A 20,313-nucleotide genomic window follows, 5' to 3' on the forward strand; every position below is an offset into this window, starting at 1 on the left:
CCTGCTCTCATGGGGCATTCCTTTGTCTGAAGGAGGTTAACTTCAAAGACCACAGACTCCTAAGCCATCCCTGCCAGCCTCTCAGAGGTCCCTGCTAGCAATTCCCTTAAGTCCAAGACTACTCTCCTGAAGGCCAGGGTCCTTATCTGGCTACCTACCTTTCTCACCTCCAATGGGACCTTAACACTCTGCCCAACACTTTCACTGCAGCCAAGGCTGCCATCAATCATCACATCCTCAAAAAGAGTTCTACATTCTTTGTATTTCATAGATCCATATGTTCAACTCCCCTAACATGCCACCTTCATCAAAAAACTGACCCAAACATAGTCTTGAAATACTCATGACAGAAAAACATTTCTAAATCCAGACACTGTGACTAACAGTAATTCTATGCATTATCAATATGTTAGAAAACAACCTTGCTAAGGCAATTTTATCATATAGCACATCAGCGTATAAAGTATAATCCTATTAGTATGTCTCAGGTACTAGCTGCTGTCAAAGGGGTCCTCACCTTTAAAGCACTGATGCAAAATAATCAACTGTTCCAAGAGACTTCTTTGTGTTTCCTCATGTGGCCCTACACACCATGTTGTCAAGTCCCTTTTCCTCCCACTCCAAGATAGGAGGAGGTAGGTCATATGTCATCACCACTAAGGCCAAGAATGAAGACAGCTTCTTCAAAACTGTAATGACTTTTTGTGGACAGCTATTGTGTTTACAGTGCCTCCAGTCCCCAGACTGGGCCATCAGGTCAGCACAACACAGTGCTATTCAAAAACAAAGCACAGGTACAAGCCTTGAAATCAGATAAAGGTGGCAAGCATAAAAACTAATTAGTACATTTCATCCTGAAGCAAAAGAAAATTACCTGTGGAATTCCTTGTGAGGACATGACTGCTTGATTGTAGAAAATCCGTCCAAAATGATCTCGATCTGGAAATACTTCTGCTTGTCGAGGTAAATTTGCTCCTCCTGAATCAACTAGGGTAAATGAAATGATATTAACATGTCTTTTTGTTGCATAATTGTTGGTAACATATCTACACGTGACTTAAAATATACAGCAATTACTATCAGTAACACTATGTATTTCCACAAATCTAGGTATATTAGGATATTCTTCTTATTCTTTAAAAAAAAATTACTAACAACCTCCCAAAGTAACATCCATCCCATCATTTTCTAATGGAAAATAAATTCAGATGTGCTTAAGAGTAAGAGATCCAATCACATCTCCCTCTACGAACTTCTAAACTCAACTTCCTACAAAACATTTACACTAAGAACAGTTTCAATTATTCTACTCAGATTCTGTCACAAGTTCCAGCAAAGAGCAAGACTAGCCATCACTAAGTTCAAGAGGTACAGCACATGTACTTCCATACCCTCCTTACACAGACATACCAAAGACCTTATACTATGCTTAGGAACCTTCACTTACTATGTATTCTTGCCTCACAATGTGCCCTCCGGCTTACAAGTCTCCAATGACATTTACCTTTCCACTCCCAAATAATGAAAAAAATATGATTTCATATGTCTCTGGAGAAGGATAAAAGACTAGAATGAAATGCACAGGGGGGCAAGCAGCTCTGAGTACTCTGGCTCCCAGTAATTAATTTTTACCTAGGAGAAACAGTCCACCTGCACAGTCTCACACTGCAGCCAGTAATGCCCAACATGCAGCTTGCCTACGAAGCAGGGTTTTCATTCTTTCCCCTGCCCTTGCAGAACTGCTCTCCCAGACCAGCAGAACTTGGGCAACTAGACAAACTTCAACCCGGTCAACACATCAGTGTTGTGAAATGGGCCACCCCTGAACACAGAAGAAAATGCCCACACCAGTGACTGAGTCAGTGAGAAGTGGCACTAGGTGTACACATTAGACAGTTAACACATAGATGGCCACCACTGAGGACAATGGCAGCTCAAATAACATGAAAACTCAAAGAAAAGTGCACTCCCTCTTGATGACACAACTGTAATGACCTGAAAGAAGCCCAGGTACAGAAAGAAACTGCACAGGTAAAACACTCTGCCAGGTTTTAGTAATGAGCAGTATATATACATCTCAGGGCTAGACTGAAAAAATTAAACTTCTGTTTCAAAGGCATCACACAGAACTGCTCACTGATAACTCACTAAAGAAACAACAATTGTCTGAACAGATAGAATTTGCTCATAATTCAGACTAAAAAAAAAAAGATACAGTTGTTTTGCAAACAGTAAAGCTAAGTTTCTTCTGCTTTTATGACTAAGACAAAATTGAGCCCTCTGTTTATTTGCCAGACTTTCCATTGTAGTATGACAATCCCACAAAGTCTTTGCCCACACTGTCTCTGTATCCAACCCACCAGTAATTTCAAGTTCACCTTTCTCCTAATCCTTCTCTCAGTATTCTTCACACGTTTTGGCTGGCCAGCAGGGCAAGAAGTTACAAACATGTATTCTGCCCAGGACTAACATCTATGTTGTTTATTTAACTAGTACAAGCACCCTGACTGGAAAACTAATGCTTCTCAGCTGCTATGTAAGCTGCTAACCCAAGCAGAAGAGACAGAACCAAACCACCCTATTTCTTAAACGGAGTCAGTAGAAGGGTCTTTATCCTCCAGCGCTGATTTATACAAAATCAACAGGAGTACACACTCTCTTCAACTCTCAAATTTGGCTGAAATTGGCTAATTGATTCAAAAGTTACTAGATGGGGAACTGAGAACAAAAAATGGACACTTGTTTTTGTAAAAAGCCACACTAAGAAAATGCTTCTGGTAATATACTAGAGACACCTGGCATCGCTATCTTTAATAAAAGTACATGCAAAAAAAATTTACATGAAGTTTAGGCTAAACAGTGATTTAATAGACTAAACTCAAAATTCAAAATAATGTACACTCAAATTTCTCCTTCAATGAAATTAATCCCAAATAAATACACAGATCTGTTGATCCAAACTCTTGTTGACACTTTTGGCACTGTGACTTTTTAAATTTGTTTGGTCTGTTCTCTCACACAGCTACATGCTCCACCAAATTGCAAAGAAACCTTTTAAAAAAAAACCAAAACAACTGCAATTTGAATTAAGACTGGATGAGTCTCATGCTCAAGCATGGCAGAAAGGAAAGGAATAAGAAAGAAGTAGTCTTACAGCAGTGCTGATAAGCGATGGGTACCCTCCAGTGAAAATTTGCCACACAGTACTGAGGAAAATACATTTCAATATGTGTCTAAAAATATATTGCTGGTTAGTCAAATCTGGGCACACACCAGTCTCAACATTTATTAAAAGATGCAGCGTCTTTATCTACAGATCTTGACCTGTCTTTAACAAAGGACATTTCCTATTTCTGCAATGGGACTTACCCAAATACAGACAAGGGAGATGATTCTGCATTGCAATTTCTTGAGCACGTAAATGTTTCTTAACAGTGATGGGGTAATAGGTGCCACCTTTGACAGTTGCATCGTTAGCAACAATCAAACATTCCACCCTAAAAAAAAAAAGCTTATGAGGAAAACATTTCGAATGAGTGAGTTTGTTGGTTAAGAACTGCAGCATCCTAAGGAGCCTTGAAGGCCTGATGCTCAGAAAGAGCCCCCCTTGCCTGCATCCCCTCAAACGTGCATCGTAACGGAACTGTCAGCACTATGATGTCCTGTTTCACAGTCCTTTAACTCCCTCAAATCATGCTGTACAACATCATAAGTAATTTCAGCAGTAGTCTTGGAGGTACTTTTAGTAAGCAAAACTAACTCATAATGTAGAATACCACCCTCTTTTTGAAAATTGCCTTACTAATGCACTCTTTTCTTCACAGGACGCTACGTGTGTAATGCTTCAATATAGGATACACTAGCTAAAAAAGAATCAACTCCTTTTTGCTAAACTGAACACATTATGATACCAAATTTGTTGGATTTTTTGGGTGTCAGAAATGAAACACTGAAAATTCTAATAGCTCAGTAATGGCAACTACATAAAATTATACCTTCTTGTTTTCCATATTACCAATAACCTAGACCAGAGGTATCTCTCACCCAGACACTCGTCCAATGCCTGTGATAATGCCACCGGCCGGTACCTCTTCATTTCCATACAACTGGTAACCTGCAAACTGGGAGAACTCCAAGAACGGAGACCTGAACAACAATAAATATAACATGATTTTAAAAAGGAATCAGCCACATTTGCTACTGAATCTCACTTAAAAGGTTTTTAAAAATTAGGTTTTTTTAAAAAAATGTTATTTCAAAGAACACTGTTGTGAAACTGTGTTACTACCAGTGTAGGTGGAAACTATAGGGAAAACAAGGCTATTACAGTACTTCCCTGAAAAAGAGTACCTGAAGCATTTTTAAAAGTACCTACCCAGGATCAATAAGCCTGTCAATCCTTTCTCTGGGTAACAGCTTCCCTCTCGATGTGTGAAGCTTACGAGCTTTTTCTCCACCTCCTGTGACACAACAGTAAATTGTTATATTTACTAGAGACACAGATGGATAAATCACCACTTACATTAAAGCTTAGAGTGGAAGCACTGATCAGCTCCCAGTTATTGAAGTATGAGCCTTAATGCTCAATTTAATAAACAATGGTTTTCACTTTAAATGGATTTAAGATCTTGATAACAATGCCCACTTTTAAGAATCTACCCCATTTTCCCTCTCATTTATGAAATTTAGTCTCAGGGTAAAACATCTTTAATGAACACAGTTGTCTCAAACTTTCTCCCACTGTTTGGCAACAATTGAGGAGCTGAAAACAAAACCACACAAAAGACAGTAAGACAAGGAAGAACTACCAAAAATACTATTCTCTGCAATCAGTTCAGCATAGCTATGCTGAATCCAGTCTTGAAAGACCCAACACAATCCGGATTAATTTCCTTAGATTACTCCAAAACTGTAAGCAGAGTTCAGACACACAGCATTTAACATAAAGTTTATCTTTGCTTCATTTCAACCCTTCACATGAGGCCATTCTAAATCATATATTTTGCTGTCCAGAGCTTTGTGTCATTCAATACTTAAGATTTGTTGACACACCTCAGCCTCTTTATGACAACAGCTTATACAAATATTGTCTATGTAGACAGATCACTGATCCATCCCATCACTCTAAAATTGTCTCCCCTGTCTAAAATAAAGAAGGTGCTCTTTTGCTAACATTTCTCCTGAGATTTGAAGATTTCTTTAACAGCTAAGCATCACTGAAACAGAGCTTTTAAGCCTCCATCTCAAGCCCTTTCTCCTACCTCCTTCCTTGATCACTACGCACATCATTTCCTACCTGTTAGGCATGCCAGAAAGCTCAATTTATTCCTGTTTCAGACTGTTTATTAGATCCATATATCCAGCTTAAGTCTAAATCCTGTAAATTCTTTCTGCACAGGTTTCTCAAGATACAACCTCTCATATCCACCCACAGAGCTAATACTCTCAATCCAAGTTCTCAATATCCCACATCATAACTACATTTTCTCTGACGTCCATCTTGCCTTTCTCATTTATAGAGTGATAACTGCAAAAATAACTTTCTACCCTGGGATTTTTCTAATCTCTTCACACACTAACCATAGATGCTTGCCCTCCAAAACCAGTAGCCATTCAACTAAACTTCCCTCTTCCAAGCTCAAAATGTTAACTCTACCCTAAGTTAGCCTCCATTCTGTATGCTGGGAGAAGCAACACCACTGACAATGAAACAGCCTTAGAGGTATTTAATTTGGAATCCCCTGTTTAATTTCTCTTTACCGTAATGTCTATAAAAACTTCAATGTGATTGCTGATATGCTGTGATTGCTGCCTGTCATGGAGACTGAAAGTATCTCAGTTTCTTGTGCTTGTCATCAGAAATTGACCTGCTGCAATTTATCATTGCCTGTAAATTCTTTGGTGCGGAGACCATCTTCCTGTTGCACAGCTGGGCATTACTCAGTGGAATGGGATAGGGGTGCACAAAACCACTTACACACTGAAGTAACTGTTGTGGTTTTGCTCCAGCCAAGAGCCAGGCACCACACCACTGCTCTTTCTAAGAGGGTGTTGGGGGGAATTGCAGGGTGGGAAAGGGAGGGAAAAAAAATCCCCCTAAAAAAAAATCAAACCTTGTGGGTTGGGATAAGGAGAGTTTACTGGGACAGCAGAGACAGATATTATAACAACAGAACTTTACAGCAAAATACAGAAAACTGGTGATACACGGTGCAGTTTCTCACCGAACTGCACAACTCCGATCGTGCAGCTTAGAGACGTCCCGAAACTGGATCGTCCCCAAAACCGTGTGCCCTGGAGCTCCAGTGTTCCTCCCCCCACTACCCTCCTTTCTGCTGAGCATGACATAATTGATGTTGCACTTATTCTTCAAAGGTATTCAGTGATAAGTACCTAATTCTTCTCATACAGTCAAATGACAGGCAAAGCAATCTCAGTGTCACTCAAAATGCTGTATTAGCATCCTGGTAGAGCTCCCTGAGATGGAGAAAAGATGAGGGCCATGTTCCTGTCCTGTTATTGTGTCACATGCAAGAACAGCCATGATTGTGATGACAGGTTCATAAGCCACATAAGGAAGTGCTGAACAGTCTCTATGCCCCCAAAAGACAAAGAGAGTCTGTGGGTTTCTCCATCTCCTCAGGAAATACTGAAGCTTTATTTCACAGCAAGCAAGAAAAAAATACTAAGCACAAAATCCTAACTGTGCTCCATTCCAGAGCTGTAAAAGAAACCATTACATAAGAAAAAGTGCATGAGGAGACAAACAGGATCATGCTGGACACAAGATGGGAAGAATTAAAACTGTATACTAAACTTCTGGCAGCACATTTAAACATTTATAAGCCACATTCATTTTATAGTCCTCGTTAATTACAGTCAACTGTAATAAATTCAGGTAGTCTTAGCAAGTCAAGAAGATGAAGCACAGATTTCAATCTCTTAAGATATTAGCAGAGTTGCTGTTGTTTGCCAGCCCAGCTACTGCCAGGGCTTTGAAAATCCTCTTTGCAAACGAAGAAACGAACACACAACTTGAACAGAAGCACATTATCCAAAGCAATTTGTTATAAAAGGTAGCAGCAGTGCATGAAGCAAGGAAGCAGGTGAAGTGAAAAATATATTAGTAAAAGCCTTCTAATAGTCCTAACTATTAAAAATATGCTGTTAAAAACATACATTCTGTTGATTACTAAAAATCTTAACTGGTAAAAATTAACTGACTCCAAATAACCAGTTTTCAGCATCTACTTGCTTACTTTTTGCCTGACATGGACATTCATTGTCTGTTCGACTAAATCAGATCTGGTTTCATTTATGTCTGCTTCCAGTAATTTATGGATGTGCTTGCATGAGGATGTTGCACTGACATTCAACTGGCAAACAAAAAAAACCCGTGTTAACACACTAGCTACCTTTGTAAACAAAGACATGCTAATGCTGTGAAAATCTTCCTTAGCTTGCCTCAGTTAAAAATAACAAACCCTAAATTTTGTGCCTAATTGGCTTGGATATAAACCTTTTAAGATTTTCAACTGAAAGAAGGCAGATTTAAACAGATGAGCAAATACTTCAGCCTGACTACTACAACTCAGCAAATAAAGGAATATCTGAGTGAACTGATTAACAAATGTACAGCTATGGGGGTGGTGAGGAGGGAGTGAGGGTGGTTGGGTGGGGTGTGGAAATTCAAAGGACAAAACCTGGCTTTGGACCAAACTGAACAAGTGTTCTAAAATCAAGACTATCATACTTACCCAATCTGATTTTTTCTGCTTCCTCTTTGAGTTCAGCTACCAGGGCTTTCATTCGTTCATAGTTCTCCTACAAGGAAAAAACCCCAGCATTTTAAGTTTAACCAAGACTGACAGTATTATTTTTAATAAACAAATTACAAGATTTATTTATCTTTTAATTTAATTTTACCTTATTAAATACTGTTTCTGTATTGTCTTTAAAGTAGTAATATTTCTACCTACATATTGGCTTTCCCCAAGCATCCCAAAGCATCAATAAACATGCTTCACAAAAGCACTCAGTACATTAGAACTGTAAAAAACTAGTTCCAAATTTAATAAACAACCATAGAATTAGTCATTATGGACTTCAAGTGCTATTTTTCAGGTTTTGTTAATTTTTTGTTACAGGTTAGTTTGCTTTTCTATTCTAATTTTGTAAAAAAACATCAGGAGGATTCAAAATTAAGTGCTGCTATGTCTCCTGAACCAAAAGATAAATTACCTAGCCCAAACAGAATGTGGTAAACATGTTCTACATTCCTGTTGTTTAGGTAGAATGTTAGGTTGGTGGCTTTTTTTAAAAAAGAAGCCTGGTCTTCTTGCCATTATCCCTTTTAGGAAAAACAAAGACTCTTTAGTTTTGATTATGAATGATGCAGTAGTGAGCTCACCATTCCTATCACAATTATCTAAAACTATGTGCTCATTATAGCAGTTTTTTACCATTTCTTAGGAATCAGAAAGTATTAGTCAAGCTTATTTTTTTCACAGGCATGTGAAGAGCTAGGTTACCTCCTGGCAAGGCATAATTGCAATAAAGGAGCATGGTAACTGCTGCACATAAAATAAGACCATACTGCTTTGTCTAACTCTTGTTTAGAAGATAGGTACTTTGACAGAAAAAATTTGTACTCAAACACTCAGAATTAAGGTTTGCCCTGAAAGCAACTAGTGCTGCAGTTAAGTTTGTTCAGCTCTGTGTTAGTCATGGAAAGGCACTAAGGTGCAAAGCAAGAAGAAAAGAACAACATGAAGAAAGTTCAAACCAGCAACACCTCACGTTCAAACTGGCTTAGCTGCATAATACATTGTTCAAAAGAACAAATTTCTCCTCTTTGGAATTACTACAGATTAAAAATACCAAAAGGTAAAAAACACATCAGGTGAAAGCAGGTTTTAGCAATTTTGTCAGCTCAGATACACAGTTAACACGTAAGGTCAGAATTAAAGGTTGTCCAGTAAGATCAAGGTGACAGACATACAACACGTGTGCCTCTGTTAGCTCCTAATAAGGACTCCCCATGTCCTAGCAAAGTGCCACCTGCCACATGGCTCTTAGCCAACACTAGTGCAGATTTTGCATCACCCAATCGTTCACCAATACCTAATGCATCTCAAGATACCAACCTCAGTTAACCAAATCTCTGTGGTGCCACCCTGCAGCCCCTTGACTTCCAATGCCATGGGAGATGACCAGAATTCTGCATCTCCTCCCTCCTTTGTAAGGCTACATCAGCACGTCAACAACATTATTTCCTTTTCAGTCTATTTCTCTTGGCACTAATTCTTACTGTTGCTCAGTCCTGGGTCCAGTCTTGTTCAACATCTTTATCAATGACCTCGATGAAGGGATTGAATGTTCCCTCAGTAAGTCTGCAGATGACACTAAACTGGGAGGAAGTGTTGATCTGCCTGAGGGTAGGGAGGCTCTTCAGAGGGATCTGAACAGGCTGGACAGATGGGCTGAGACCAATGGGATGAAGTTTAACATGGCCAAGTGTAGAGTGCTGCACGTGGGACCTAACAACCCCATGCAGTGCTACAGGCTTGGGGGAGACTGGCTGGAGAGCTGTCAGGAAGAGAAGGACCTGGGGCTGTTGGTTGACTGCAGGCTGAGTATGAGCCAGCAGTGTGCCCGGGCAGCCAAGAAGGCCAATGGCATCTTGGCTTGTATCAAAACAGTGTGGCCAGTAGGTCTGGGGAAATGATTGTGCCCCTGTACTCGGCATTGGTGAGGCCACACCTCGAGTACTGTGTGCAGTTCTGGGCTCCCCACCATAAGAAGGACATTGAGGTCCTTGAGCTAGTCCAGAGAAGGGGAACCAGGCTGGTGAAGGGGTTGGAGGGCAAATCCTATGAAGAACGGCTGAGGGAGCTGGGGATGTTTAGCCTGGAGAAGAGGAGGCTGAGGGGAGACCTTAGCACTGCCTACAACTACCTGAAGGGAGGTTGTAGAGAGGTGGGCGATGAGTCTCTTCAGCCAGGTGACAGGAGATAGGACAAGGAGAAATGGCACAAAGCTGTGCCAGGGCAGGTTCAGCTTAGTCATTATAAAAAAAAAAAATTTACTGAAAGAGTTGTCAGGGCCTGGAACAGGCTGCCCAGGGAGGGGGTTGAGTCATTTTCCCTGCATGTGTTCAAAAAAAGTGTTGAGGAGGTACTTAGGGATATGGTTTAGCATAGGACAGGAATGGTTGGACTCGATGATCTTCAAAGGTCTCTTCCAACCTTGTGATTCTTTCCCTGCCCCACTGGCGGCAAAACTCCAACACTGACCTCTACAACTGCTGCTCTTCCTTCTAACAAGTGACTGACTGGCAGGTTTACCACTGCCAGAGCATCCCAAAACCCAAGAACAAAATAAACCACATCTTGTTAGTGTGACTCTGCTGCTCCTAGGAAAGACTATGGACAATAACTGCAGCCAGACAACCACATGCAGCACTGAAGAAAACAGAACTTGCTTTTAATCCTTTACAAAAGGGACTGTTTAGAGGTTGGCTTTTTTCCTTGCGGAGAACAGCCACTGTAATTTCATACTTTTAAAAATCTGCAGTTGTCACAAAACCCCATTTTATTCTATATGCAACTGTTCAGCTTGTCCAGCATTACATGTACTTTCCCTGTTTCTCCTTGATCATCTGGCCCATTTTCTCTAAAAATATTCACGTTCAGCACAAAATACTCTGAGCTTAAAAACTCACCTTTAACATAAGAAAAAACCCCAGCTAATACTGGCAGAGGAAATTAAGAGGCCATCACAATCATAGGCTTGTTAGATTCCAAATTAACAACTCACTGTAGCTACTTAGGTATTCTACATGAAAAACTGTGAAAGGGCTTTTTAGATAATCTATTTAAAATATTGTACTCAAACAGAGGCACTTAAATAAACCTAATTTCTGTCCTTCTATGCCATGCTTTTAAACAGAACACAGCTTTATCACACTTTACACACTATGGATGCCTTGATACCTTACTATAGGTTTTGAATACACACAATAAAAAATCCTCTCAGAACCAAAGATGCTAGATCTACCATATATTTCTAGGTTCTTCAATAATTCATGACAAAAAGGCCAGTGAAGTGACCTAAATTCATTCTGGAAACTGGTCCTTGCACCAGTAAGTTAATTAAAATTCTGTTGTTAATATTGAGGCTTCCACAAACTTCAGGAGAGGCAAAACAGAGAGAGTAATCCCACAGTTATTGAATGAGTTAACTCATTCATTGCTACATGAGCAATGGAGGATAACTTGGATGAACTTTGAAACTACAGAATCCTCAACACTTCCTTCACTTGCTAGAGGATGAAATGATTCCTGAAAAGACACCAGAATTCAAAGATTTAATTCCTGTATCTACACATACTGGAGAAAGAACTGAGGAACTAAAGACATACATAAGAAAATCAACAGATGAGGAAGCAGAGCAAGAGAATGAAGAATATCAGAAAAAGAAGCTACTACTTTAACAAACTTCAGAAGAACAAATGAATAGAAGCTAGCATTCTTGTCTGGATCCAACACATTTCAATAATTTCCGTAAGTATGTAAACCCTCTGCTATGCAGACCTTCCACTTAGGTTTTGTTCCCTCTATCACCACCACCCAGTTTTCTGTTCCCCCCATCGTCTCAATTTCTTTTGGCACTTGGGAAAAGCACAGTGGGGAAAAAACCTTTTTTTTTCCTGATTTACACTGGCTACTGACTCAACGGAGTAAAGACCAAACATTGATTTACACTGGCTGCAAGAGCTAATCTTCAGAATCTTTACATACATTTTCCAGAAATTTTTAAGCTACATTTTTACCTGTCTGGTTTGAAGGACAGTTTACGTTATGAAGGCCAGCCTGTCCAGCTGCTGAGTGCACAGTCAGAAAGGTAAACATTAGCTAAAGGCTGCAAGACCTTCATCATGTATCATTACGCCTTCTTGTGTTTGCACTGTTATTCCTCCTATTACTTTTATTTCAGGTGGTTATGTGCCTCACAGAAGGGACCTCAGCTCTTTGTGTCTGTAGGGCACTACGTGCATTGACAGTGCTCTATCAATTAGCTGATACTATTAGTTATTTTACTGCTTGAATGACATAGCAGATGTATCCAAGTGGGCTTGTGCTAGACAAGGGCCAGGCAAATTTTCCATCTTGACGTCCCACTGGAATCTGCTGCCAAAATAGGAATGTTTTAAAAAAGTGTTCTACAAAAGTTACCAAGCCCTACTTTTGAGTCCAGAAGGTGCACACAAACAAAAGCAAATCCATTGACAGCTTAGCTGAGTAAAAACACCTTACAGTATTACTTTTTTTTGCCTGCAAAATATGAATACACACGTGTATGTATGCACACTTCATACACACAAGCTTTGTGTATGCACATATGTACACATACTGAAATTTCATATTAGTTTCAGACATCTAGCTTGTGTCCCACAGGAAATGCTTAGGTACTATTTCAGTAAGAATACTTGTTATTGTTTTAGCTGCTGTTCGGTATTGTACTGGGAACAAATCTGGCAACAACTGTGTACTCTCCTACCGGCTCTGATCCACACCCAAAACTTTGTTTCTCAGCCTAACTGTAAATACAATTTCTTTGTGGAATATGATGTTAGTAACACCCCACTAGGAACAATCTGCAGCATGTACAAGCACTGCTCTCTTTGTAACGACAACTGGGATTCTACCTATCGCTCCTCGCTCTCCTCCTCAAAGGGCTGTTATTTCTGTGGGTACCATACCCTGTCTCCTGGAGGTATGACCCTAACGTCACAGAACTAGGCCACCTGTCTGCAACTCCAGACTCAATGTGCAAACGCTGGAGAATTTCTGCGCCTGAAGCCACCAGGCACCACCTGCAGCCACCTGCTTCACCGGCACGGGATCCACCAGCTCTTCACCACCGAAAACGCAGCACGAACGCACATCCCCGATTAAAAGCGTAAGGAAAAAAGAAGCCCATGACGAGGGAGCCGGTGGCACAAGCCCACCGTGCCTCTACACCGAGAGGAGTGACGGGGCCGCGCCGCGCGGCCTGGCCTGCCGGCAGGGCGCCCCGGGACGGCCCGCGGGCGCGCAGGTTACCGCCTGCCGGTGTGGGGCCGGCCACACCGCCGCCAGCTGCTGCCAGCCCGCGTCCCCCCGCGTCGTCACTGATCCCCCGCGCCGGGTCCCGCGCAGCGCGCAGCCCCGGGGTGCCGCCTGCAGGCCGCGCCTCCGGGGCGGGGGCTTCCCTCCACAAGCGGGGTATTTATTCACAACGAAGGCGTGAAAACGCAGCGCGGCCGAGCCGCGCCCCCGCCCGTTTCCAGCCCGGCCGCCAGCGGGCAGAAGCGACCGAGGCCCCGCTGAGGGGCGACCAGCCCCTGAGTCCCGCCGGTCCCCGGGGCTCGGCGCCGCTGCCCGTCCCCAGGCCCCGCCGCAGTAGGAGGCGGCCCCCGCCCGCTGGAGCCTCCCCTCCGCGGCCCATCGGGCGGAGGGAGCCGGCGCCGCCCGGGCCGGCGTACCTGGTAGAGCGCGGAGCTCGCGTCGGGCCGCGAGCCCACCGCCGCCACAGCCTCACCGCGGTAGGCGCGGGCGGGCGGGGCGGCGCGGCGCAGAAGCCGCCAGGAGCCCAGCAGCAGCCGCGGGCCCAGCAGCATGGCGGCCGAGTCGAGGCGAGCAGAGCCGAGCTGTCCCAGGCCCGCGGCCGCCGCCACTCCCCCCGCCGCAGCCAATGAGCGGAGCAGTGCACCGGGCGGCGGGGCAGGGCCGGGGCGGGCAGTCGCGTTCTTGCCCGCGCCCGGCGGGGGTAGATGTGTTCAGGCCCGGCGGCCTATCGCCGGCCTGCGCCCGCTCAGCCTCGCTCTGCCGCCCGTGGGAGCGCTGCTGCGTGGAGCGTTAAACTCGTTAAGGGCGGAAGCCTTTCCCTTTACAGCACAGCTGCGTGCCCAGCTCGGTCTCCGGGGCTCTATACACAGGGTAGTGCTGCAGAGTAACCTTTGACACAAATCACAGAATCACAAGGTTGGCAAAGGCCTTTAAGAACAAGTCCAACCGTTCCTGTCCTATGCTAAACCATATCCCTAAGTACCTCATCTACCTATCTATTAAACACATCCAGGGAAGGTGACTCAATCCCCTCCCTGGGCAGCCTGTTCCAGGCACTGACAACTCTTTCAGAAAAACATTTTTTACCTAACATGTAATCTGAACCTGCCCTGGCACAGCTTCATGCCATTTCCCCTTGTCCTATCTCCTGTCACCTGGCTGAAGAGACTCATCGCCCACCTCTCTACAACCTCCCTTCATGTAGTTGTAGGCAGTGCTAAGGTCTCCCCTCAGTCTCCTCCAGACTAAACATCCCCAGCTCCCTCAACTGCTCCTCATAGGATTTGCCCTCCAGCCCCTTCCCCAGCCTGGTTGCCTTTCTCTGGACTCGCTCAAGGACCTCAACGTCCGTCTTATGGTGAGGGTGAGGAGCCCAGAACTGCACACAGTGCTCAAGGTGCAGCCTCACCAATGCCAAGTACAGGGGCACAATCGCCTCCCCAGACCTACTGGCCACACTGTTTTTGATACAAGCCAAGATGCCATTGGCCTTCTTGGCTGCCTGGGCACACTGCTGGCTCATACTCAGCCTGCAGTCAACCAACAGCCCCAGGTCCTTCTCTGCCTGACAGCTCTCCAGCCAGTCTCCCCCAAGCCTGTAGCGCTGCATGGGGTTGTTATGTCCCATGTGCAGCACTCTACACTTGGCATTGCTAAACCTCATCCCATTGGTCTCAGCCCATCGGTCCAGCCTGTTAGATCCCTCTGAAGAGCCTCCTGTGACGTACTGTGTCCCTCAACAAATGCCTGTACCAGTGGACTTATGTCTCAACACTGCTGAAATATTGCATTACTGCTATAAGAAGATACTTGTAAAGGGTTAAGGAAGACTTGCTAACAGGGTGGTTTGAAGTGCCATAGTGGTGACCTCCCATAAACAATACCTGGCTTGAATGACTCTGCCTCACTGATAAAGAAGAAACATCAATTGGGATGTAAGTTTGAGTCTAACACCATATTTTGCGTAAATTATCCACTCAAGGACTATGCGAACTGTGAAAATAAAATGACTTTGACAACTTCCAGCCCCCCCTCCTCCTTATCTGTTCGATGAATTCCTTGCTTGTCTTGTAGTTAGTCACAAATTCAGACAAAGCATTTCATTGTAACGAGTTCAGGCTCCCCCTTGTCCTTGAAGGTATACAAAACCTGCTGAAGCCAAACTTGTAGTTTGACTCAGAGTCAAGGGGTAACTGAGACTGCGCAAAACAGAGGGTTACTTGCAGTGGTGAAGAGGAGCCATCTGACTTCATCCCCATGACCCTCAACGACCACCACCAAACAGCAGTGAGCAGGTGCAGTTGGGAGGAGTTTATGGAAATCACTTCTTGGAACTCATTTTAATATGAAGCGGGACAGGTTATGAATATGTACAGGTGTATGAGGCAACCTAATGAATAAGTATCATTGAACTGTATATAACCAAGAAGAACTGCCACCTTAGTGTGCATGTCCACAGTGGAGCAACCCCCAGTGCACCCAGCGCTGCAACCCCCCACCTGACATGAAGTCGATTCGGACTGATGTGACGCCTCAGCTCTGTGGTGGTAGATATTGCAATCCCTCTCTCTCACTCACTCTTTCTCACTCTCGCTCTCTCTCTCACTCTTCTTTCTTCCCCCCACCCCTTCTCCTGCACACTTGTTGCAGGCTGAATAAAGTGACTTAAGCCCTGACTCCATTTTGAGTCTTAATTCTGTTCCCGAGAATTGTGAAGACCTCCTCACGATAAAGCACCTAATTGGACATCACTCAGGGGTTAAGCCCTGCCGCCCCCAGCCACCCAGAGCAATCTGAGGTTGGAACCCAAGGGGGTTTAACCTCTGCCAAAGCAGTCTATCTGGTTGCAGATCGACACCTCCCTACCCTCAAGCAAATCAACACTTCCTCCCAACTTAGTGTCATCTGCAAACTTGTTGAGGGAACATCCAATCCCTTCACTGAGGTCACTGATAAAGATGTTGAACAAAACTGGACCCAGAACTGAGCCTTGGGGGACGCCACTCATGACCGGCCTCCAGCTGGATTTGGTTCCATTAACCACCACTCTTTGGGCCTCGTTTTAACCCAGCTGAGGGTCCACCTGTCCAGGCCAGTGGCAGCCAGTTTCTCAGTCAGAATGCTGTGAGAAACCATGTCAAAGGCTTTACTGAAGTCCAGACAGACCACATCCACAGCCTTCCCCTTGTCCATTAAGCAGGTCACCTTGTCATAGAAGGCAATCAGGTTAGCTTGACAGGATCTACCTTTTGTAAACCCATGTTGACTAGGCCTGATCCCCTGGCCATCACACATGTGCTGCATTGATAGCTCCCAAGATGACCCTCTCCGTGATCTTCCCTGGGAAGATTATGTACAATTCTGCTTATACATGACAGGGTTACATAGCTGTGTGACCCAGAAACTTGTAGGTCCTGTACTTAACTACTGCCACACTACAGTAACAGTGGCAGGGTTTTTTAAAAAACAATAACCTCTTTGCTTGGGTTGCTTCCTCCTTTGAAAGCGTGCTGTTACCTATCATTCCAGCTTTACCGTCTTTAAACGACACCGCAGTATTTACAGAGAAGTAACACTAGGAAGTCAGACACCAAGTAAATTGAGCACTATTCTGACACAAAACCAAATATGCAAAACTCCTGTTAAAGTGTGTTCAGCCTGTTACCACGCAAGCAGCCCTATCTGCAGCCATGTTGCAGCTACAACTTCAGCCATTCATTTGTGTTAATATACTGTACCTATGAGCAATTAGATTACAGCTGATATTCTAAGAAATGGAAACATAAGTAATAGAAAATAATTTATTCACATAATTTACATACAGAATAAGAACTTTCTTTGAAACAGAAAACTTACATGTGATCGTACAGGGTATCAGACAACTCTTAAGCAAAGCAGTCCTATGCCACATCTTTGTAAAAATGCTCAACTAATAGGCATTGAGATTTCATCAATCTTTTCTTACATCATATTACAAAATGTTTATACACAAAGCAGAACACAAAATTGTCCTGTGTCTATTCAAATGAAATTTGTTCTTTTAAAAAAAAAATCCTCCAACAAAGTGCATGTGATTTACTGCAGGGGAAAAGATGTGTAGCCCCAGTTTACAAGGGATAAGGCACCTTAAATCTAGTAATGAAAAAATTATGGGTTTTTTTCCCCTTGTAATATGAACAGAAGCTAAAATACAGGCAACTAAATGTAGAATGGTTATCACCTCAGAAAATACTTCGGCCAATTATTTTATAGCCACTCCCCACAAGTCTATTTTTAGGCTTTATCAGTGCAAGTGATTTAAACATGCCACATATACCAGGACCTAAACACTTAAGTGGATAAAATAACATCTACAAGACATACAGTTCATGGAGCTTTACGTGCAGCTTAATCTATTTCATAATGTTTATAGTAAGACAATATTTAGACGATACTGGATTAGGCAGAGCATGAGATACTATCTGTTGTTCATCGTGAGGGGTTTTGTTTGGGCTGGGGTTTTTTTGTAGGAGTTGGGTTGACATTATGCTTTGAAATGTTACTTTACGCTGGCATTGTTAGTCCCTTTTCCATCATGAAGGTGATACTGCTGCAAGCCACAGGTGATCTGACAGAGGACTGATAACATTGCAATTTGCAGTAACAGTAGCTTTTCAGTGGATATTTGTTTATAGACAAAATGTTAAAGGCTCCTCCACAAACCTTGATACTAACTTCCTATGATGGTAAATATTCTCAAGCTTCATCAATTATTTTGAAGTAAACTAGATTCTTCTATGAAAATATTTGCCAGTAAATGTTTATCCAGTCCAAAGCTGAAGATAGGTTTCTTGAGAGCATAACACTACCATTTAGACATCAGTTTCACTTCCATAATATTTTTTTTTCAAAAGTAACCTGCTGGTATTAAGAAACAAGGAAAAAAAATATGACTACTTAAATTTATACACTCATTTTTGTGTAATAAGCAGTTCAGAATAAATACTGAATCTTTCGGTGATCAGCTGACTTTGAGACTGCACGAACCTTGTCAACTCATCAAGACAATCTTCTTCATGAGCCAAGTAAAAAATGAGACTAAAATCTAAAGCTATACTACTATTTTAAAGCAAGTTACAGTACAAGACACGCAACATGAGGAAAACCTTTCAAATTCAGCTGCTTCAAGGCAGCAAATCCTCCACATAACCATGTTGTATGGTTTAAATCCAGCCTCCTCATGCTACTTTGCACAAAGCAAACCAAGGAAGTTAGCAGAGATACAAACACCTACATGCAAAACTACGGAAAAGAAATTGTATTTATCCCCTTGTTTTCAAATTTAGAAAGAAATTAGCATTTATACTACTAAACATTAATCCCTTCCTCTCACTCCTATAAAACAGGTACAGATATTATTGTATAGCATCTTATAGTAAACTCTGTTTCTGGTTGATCTCAATACATTTTTAAGGAACTAAACTAATTTGGCTTTTAAGGTTATGCTTTTAAAATTTATATAATTAAAAACTCATAAAAATATGTCTTTTGTAAATGCTAATAAAAATACTTGCAGTGCTGAACACATCTATGTATTTACTATACTACTTTGAGTATTTGCATCCTATGATCCTGATCTCGAGATTACACTATACAAAAAAATTAATTCCTACTCCTATGATACTCACATAGCATACTTCACAAAAAGAAGTGAATATTTGCATAACCAATACCACACGCTTTAGCATTAAAATTCAGAGGGCTACTTATCACAAGATTAAGCATTTTTTCATTGCACTTTCCTGGAAGATAGTCATGCACCCATTATCAACGTCTAAACAAGTGAAACTGTAAGCCAGCACCTGCTGGTCTGGTCCAATGACATCAATGTAACGGTTTAGATGTCAGCATTTTAAAAATATGCATGTTGCTTCTCATCTTTACAGAATCAACATCTTAGCTGACATTGTGTGGCATAATGAACAAATCAGAACTTTTAAAAATACTCTTTATCTTGTTGCATTATACTCTCAGATCCTAGGTTTGAAAAAGTTAATTCACTATTCTGAATCATCCACTTCCATGAAGATGTCACTGAAAAAATACTCAAAGATTCTTGGCTCTTCTTCCTTCTCCTGACCTTTAGCACAAAGGGGGGGCTTCTCCGATGGTTCATTACTTGGAACCTAATAGAAAAAGAAAAGATTGGTCTTAACAGTTTTAATCTGTGCTTGTGTATAGATGTATATGCACTCAAGCTTACAATTTAGATGGGAAGTTCAGACAAAACATTCAGACTTTACTGGACTACATGGTATGTATGCACAGGAAGAATAACCCAATTCCCTTATAGGTTTCTTAGACATGCACAAGTCAGCTTTTATTCATTGGTGCAAGTAACTCTGTCAAAACATAAACACTACATACCCACCTATCCATTCCTGAAACAATTAATTCACTGTTTTCACACCTTAAAAATGCAAAGGCATTCAAAGCAAACACATACCGTAACTGCAGCATCAGTAGCAACAATCTCATCCTCCACAGATGATGATGTGCTTGTAGAGGGATGGGAACAAGATTCCTTGTCATCCTTACTGGATGGAGTAGGGTTATTTAGACCTTTTTTTGGAGTCACAGTCCAACCTTTTAGGATCTTCCCTCTATTCTGTTTGGTATTTTCTGCAGGTTCAGAAGTGCTTTTTTTGCAAATCAAAGATAAAAATCCCAATGGTTTTCGCCCACCCCTATTCAAAACAAATACAGACAAATAGTCAGGATGTCACAAGATTGCTCCATAAAAGGAAGATGTAAATAGTATTACAGGAGTGCAATTCATTACACACAAAAAAACCACACAGAGCCAAGATCTATACAAATTCTAAGGATAAAAAGAAGCAATTCTGAGAAATGCGTTTTTATTATATTCTGGCACAATAATTTTTCCAAGTGTTAGACACGCCTATAATTTCTTGAAAACAAGAACCCACTTTTTTGCTCTTAAACCAGAGCCTGTAACAAGCTACCCGATCTTCAGAAAGATGCCACGAGGAATGGAGACACACTCCTAAAGAATTAACTGAATAGAGCACTCTCCATGTAATCAAAGTAAAAATCCATCTGATTCCCAAGGACAGGGCCACAGTCTTAACCACCAACAGAAGACTATCAGCTGCAGAGTTTCAGTCTAAAAACAGCATCATACACAATACCAGTGAACTTG

At 42.2% G+C, this 20,313-nt stretch overlaps 2 protein-coding genes across 2 annotated transcripts in view; both read right to left on the reverse strand.

Moving 5' to 3' along the window:
* The window catches only part of MCCC2 (methylcrotonyl-CoA carboxylase subunit 2), a 43,963-nt gene extending 30,286 nt beyond the window's left edge, over nt 1-13,677 (reverse strand). The window contains exons 1-6 of the mRNA XM_084278972.1: nt 13,529-13,677; nt 7,758-7,824; nt 4,376-4,460; nt 4,045-4,146; nt 3,370-3,497; nt 875-987 (exon numbers count right to left, since the gene is read on the reverse strand). Coding sequence (XP_084135098.1) covers nt 875-987; nt 3,370-3,497; nt 4,045-4,146; nt 4,376-4,460; nt 7,758-7,824; nt 13,529-13,663 — 630 coding nt within the window. The 5' untranslated portion in view covers nt 13,664-13,677. The remainder of the gene's footprint in view (nt 1-874; nt 988-3,369; nt 3,498-4,044; nt 4,147-4,375; nt 4,461-7,757; nt 7,825-13,528) is intronic.
* A 5,473-nt stretch (nt 13,678-19,150) lies between these two features.
* The window catches only part of BDP1 (BDP1 general transcription factor IIIB subunit), a gene marked incomplete at both ends in the record, with an annotated part of 59,159 nt that continues 57,996 nt past the window's right edge, over nt 19,151-20,313 (reverse strand). Inside the window, 2 exons of the mRNA XM_084278378.1 lie at nt 19,151-19,276; nt 19,597-19,837. Of these exons, the coding sequence (XP_084134504.1) occupies nt 19,151-19,276; nt 19,597-19,837 (367 nt within the window). The remainder of the gene's footprint in view (nt 19,277-19,596; nt 19,838-20,313) is intronic.

The sequence above is a fragment of the Gallinula chloropus genome (assembly GCF_964237585.1).
Source record: "Gallinula chloropus genome assembly, chromosome: Z".
NCBI classification, from domain to species: domain Eukaryota; kingdom Metazoa; phylum Chordata; class Aves; order Gruiformes; family Rallidae; genus Gallinula; species Gallinula chloropus.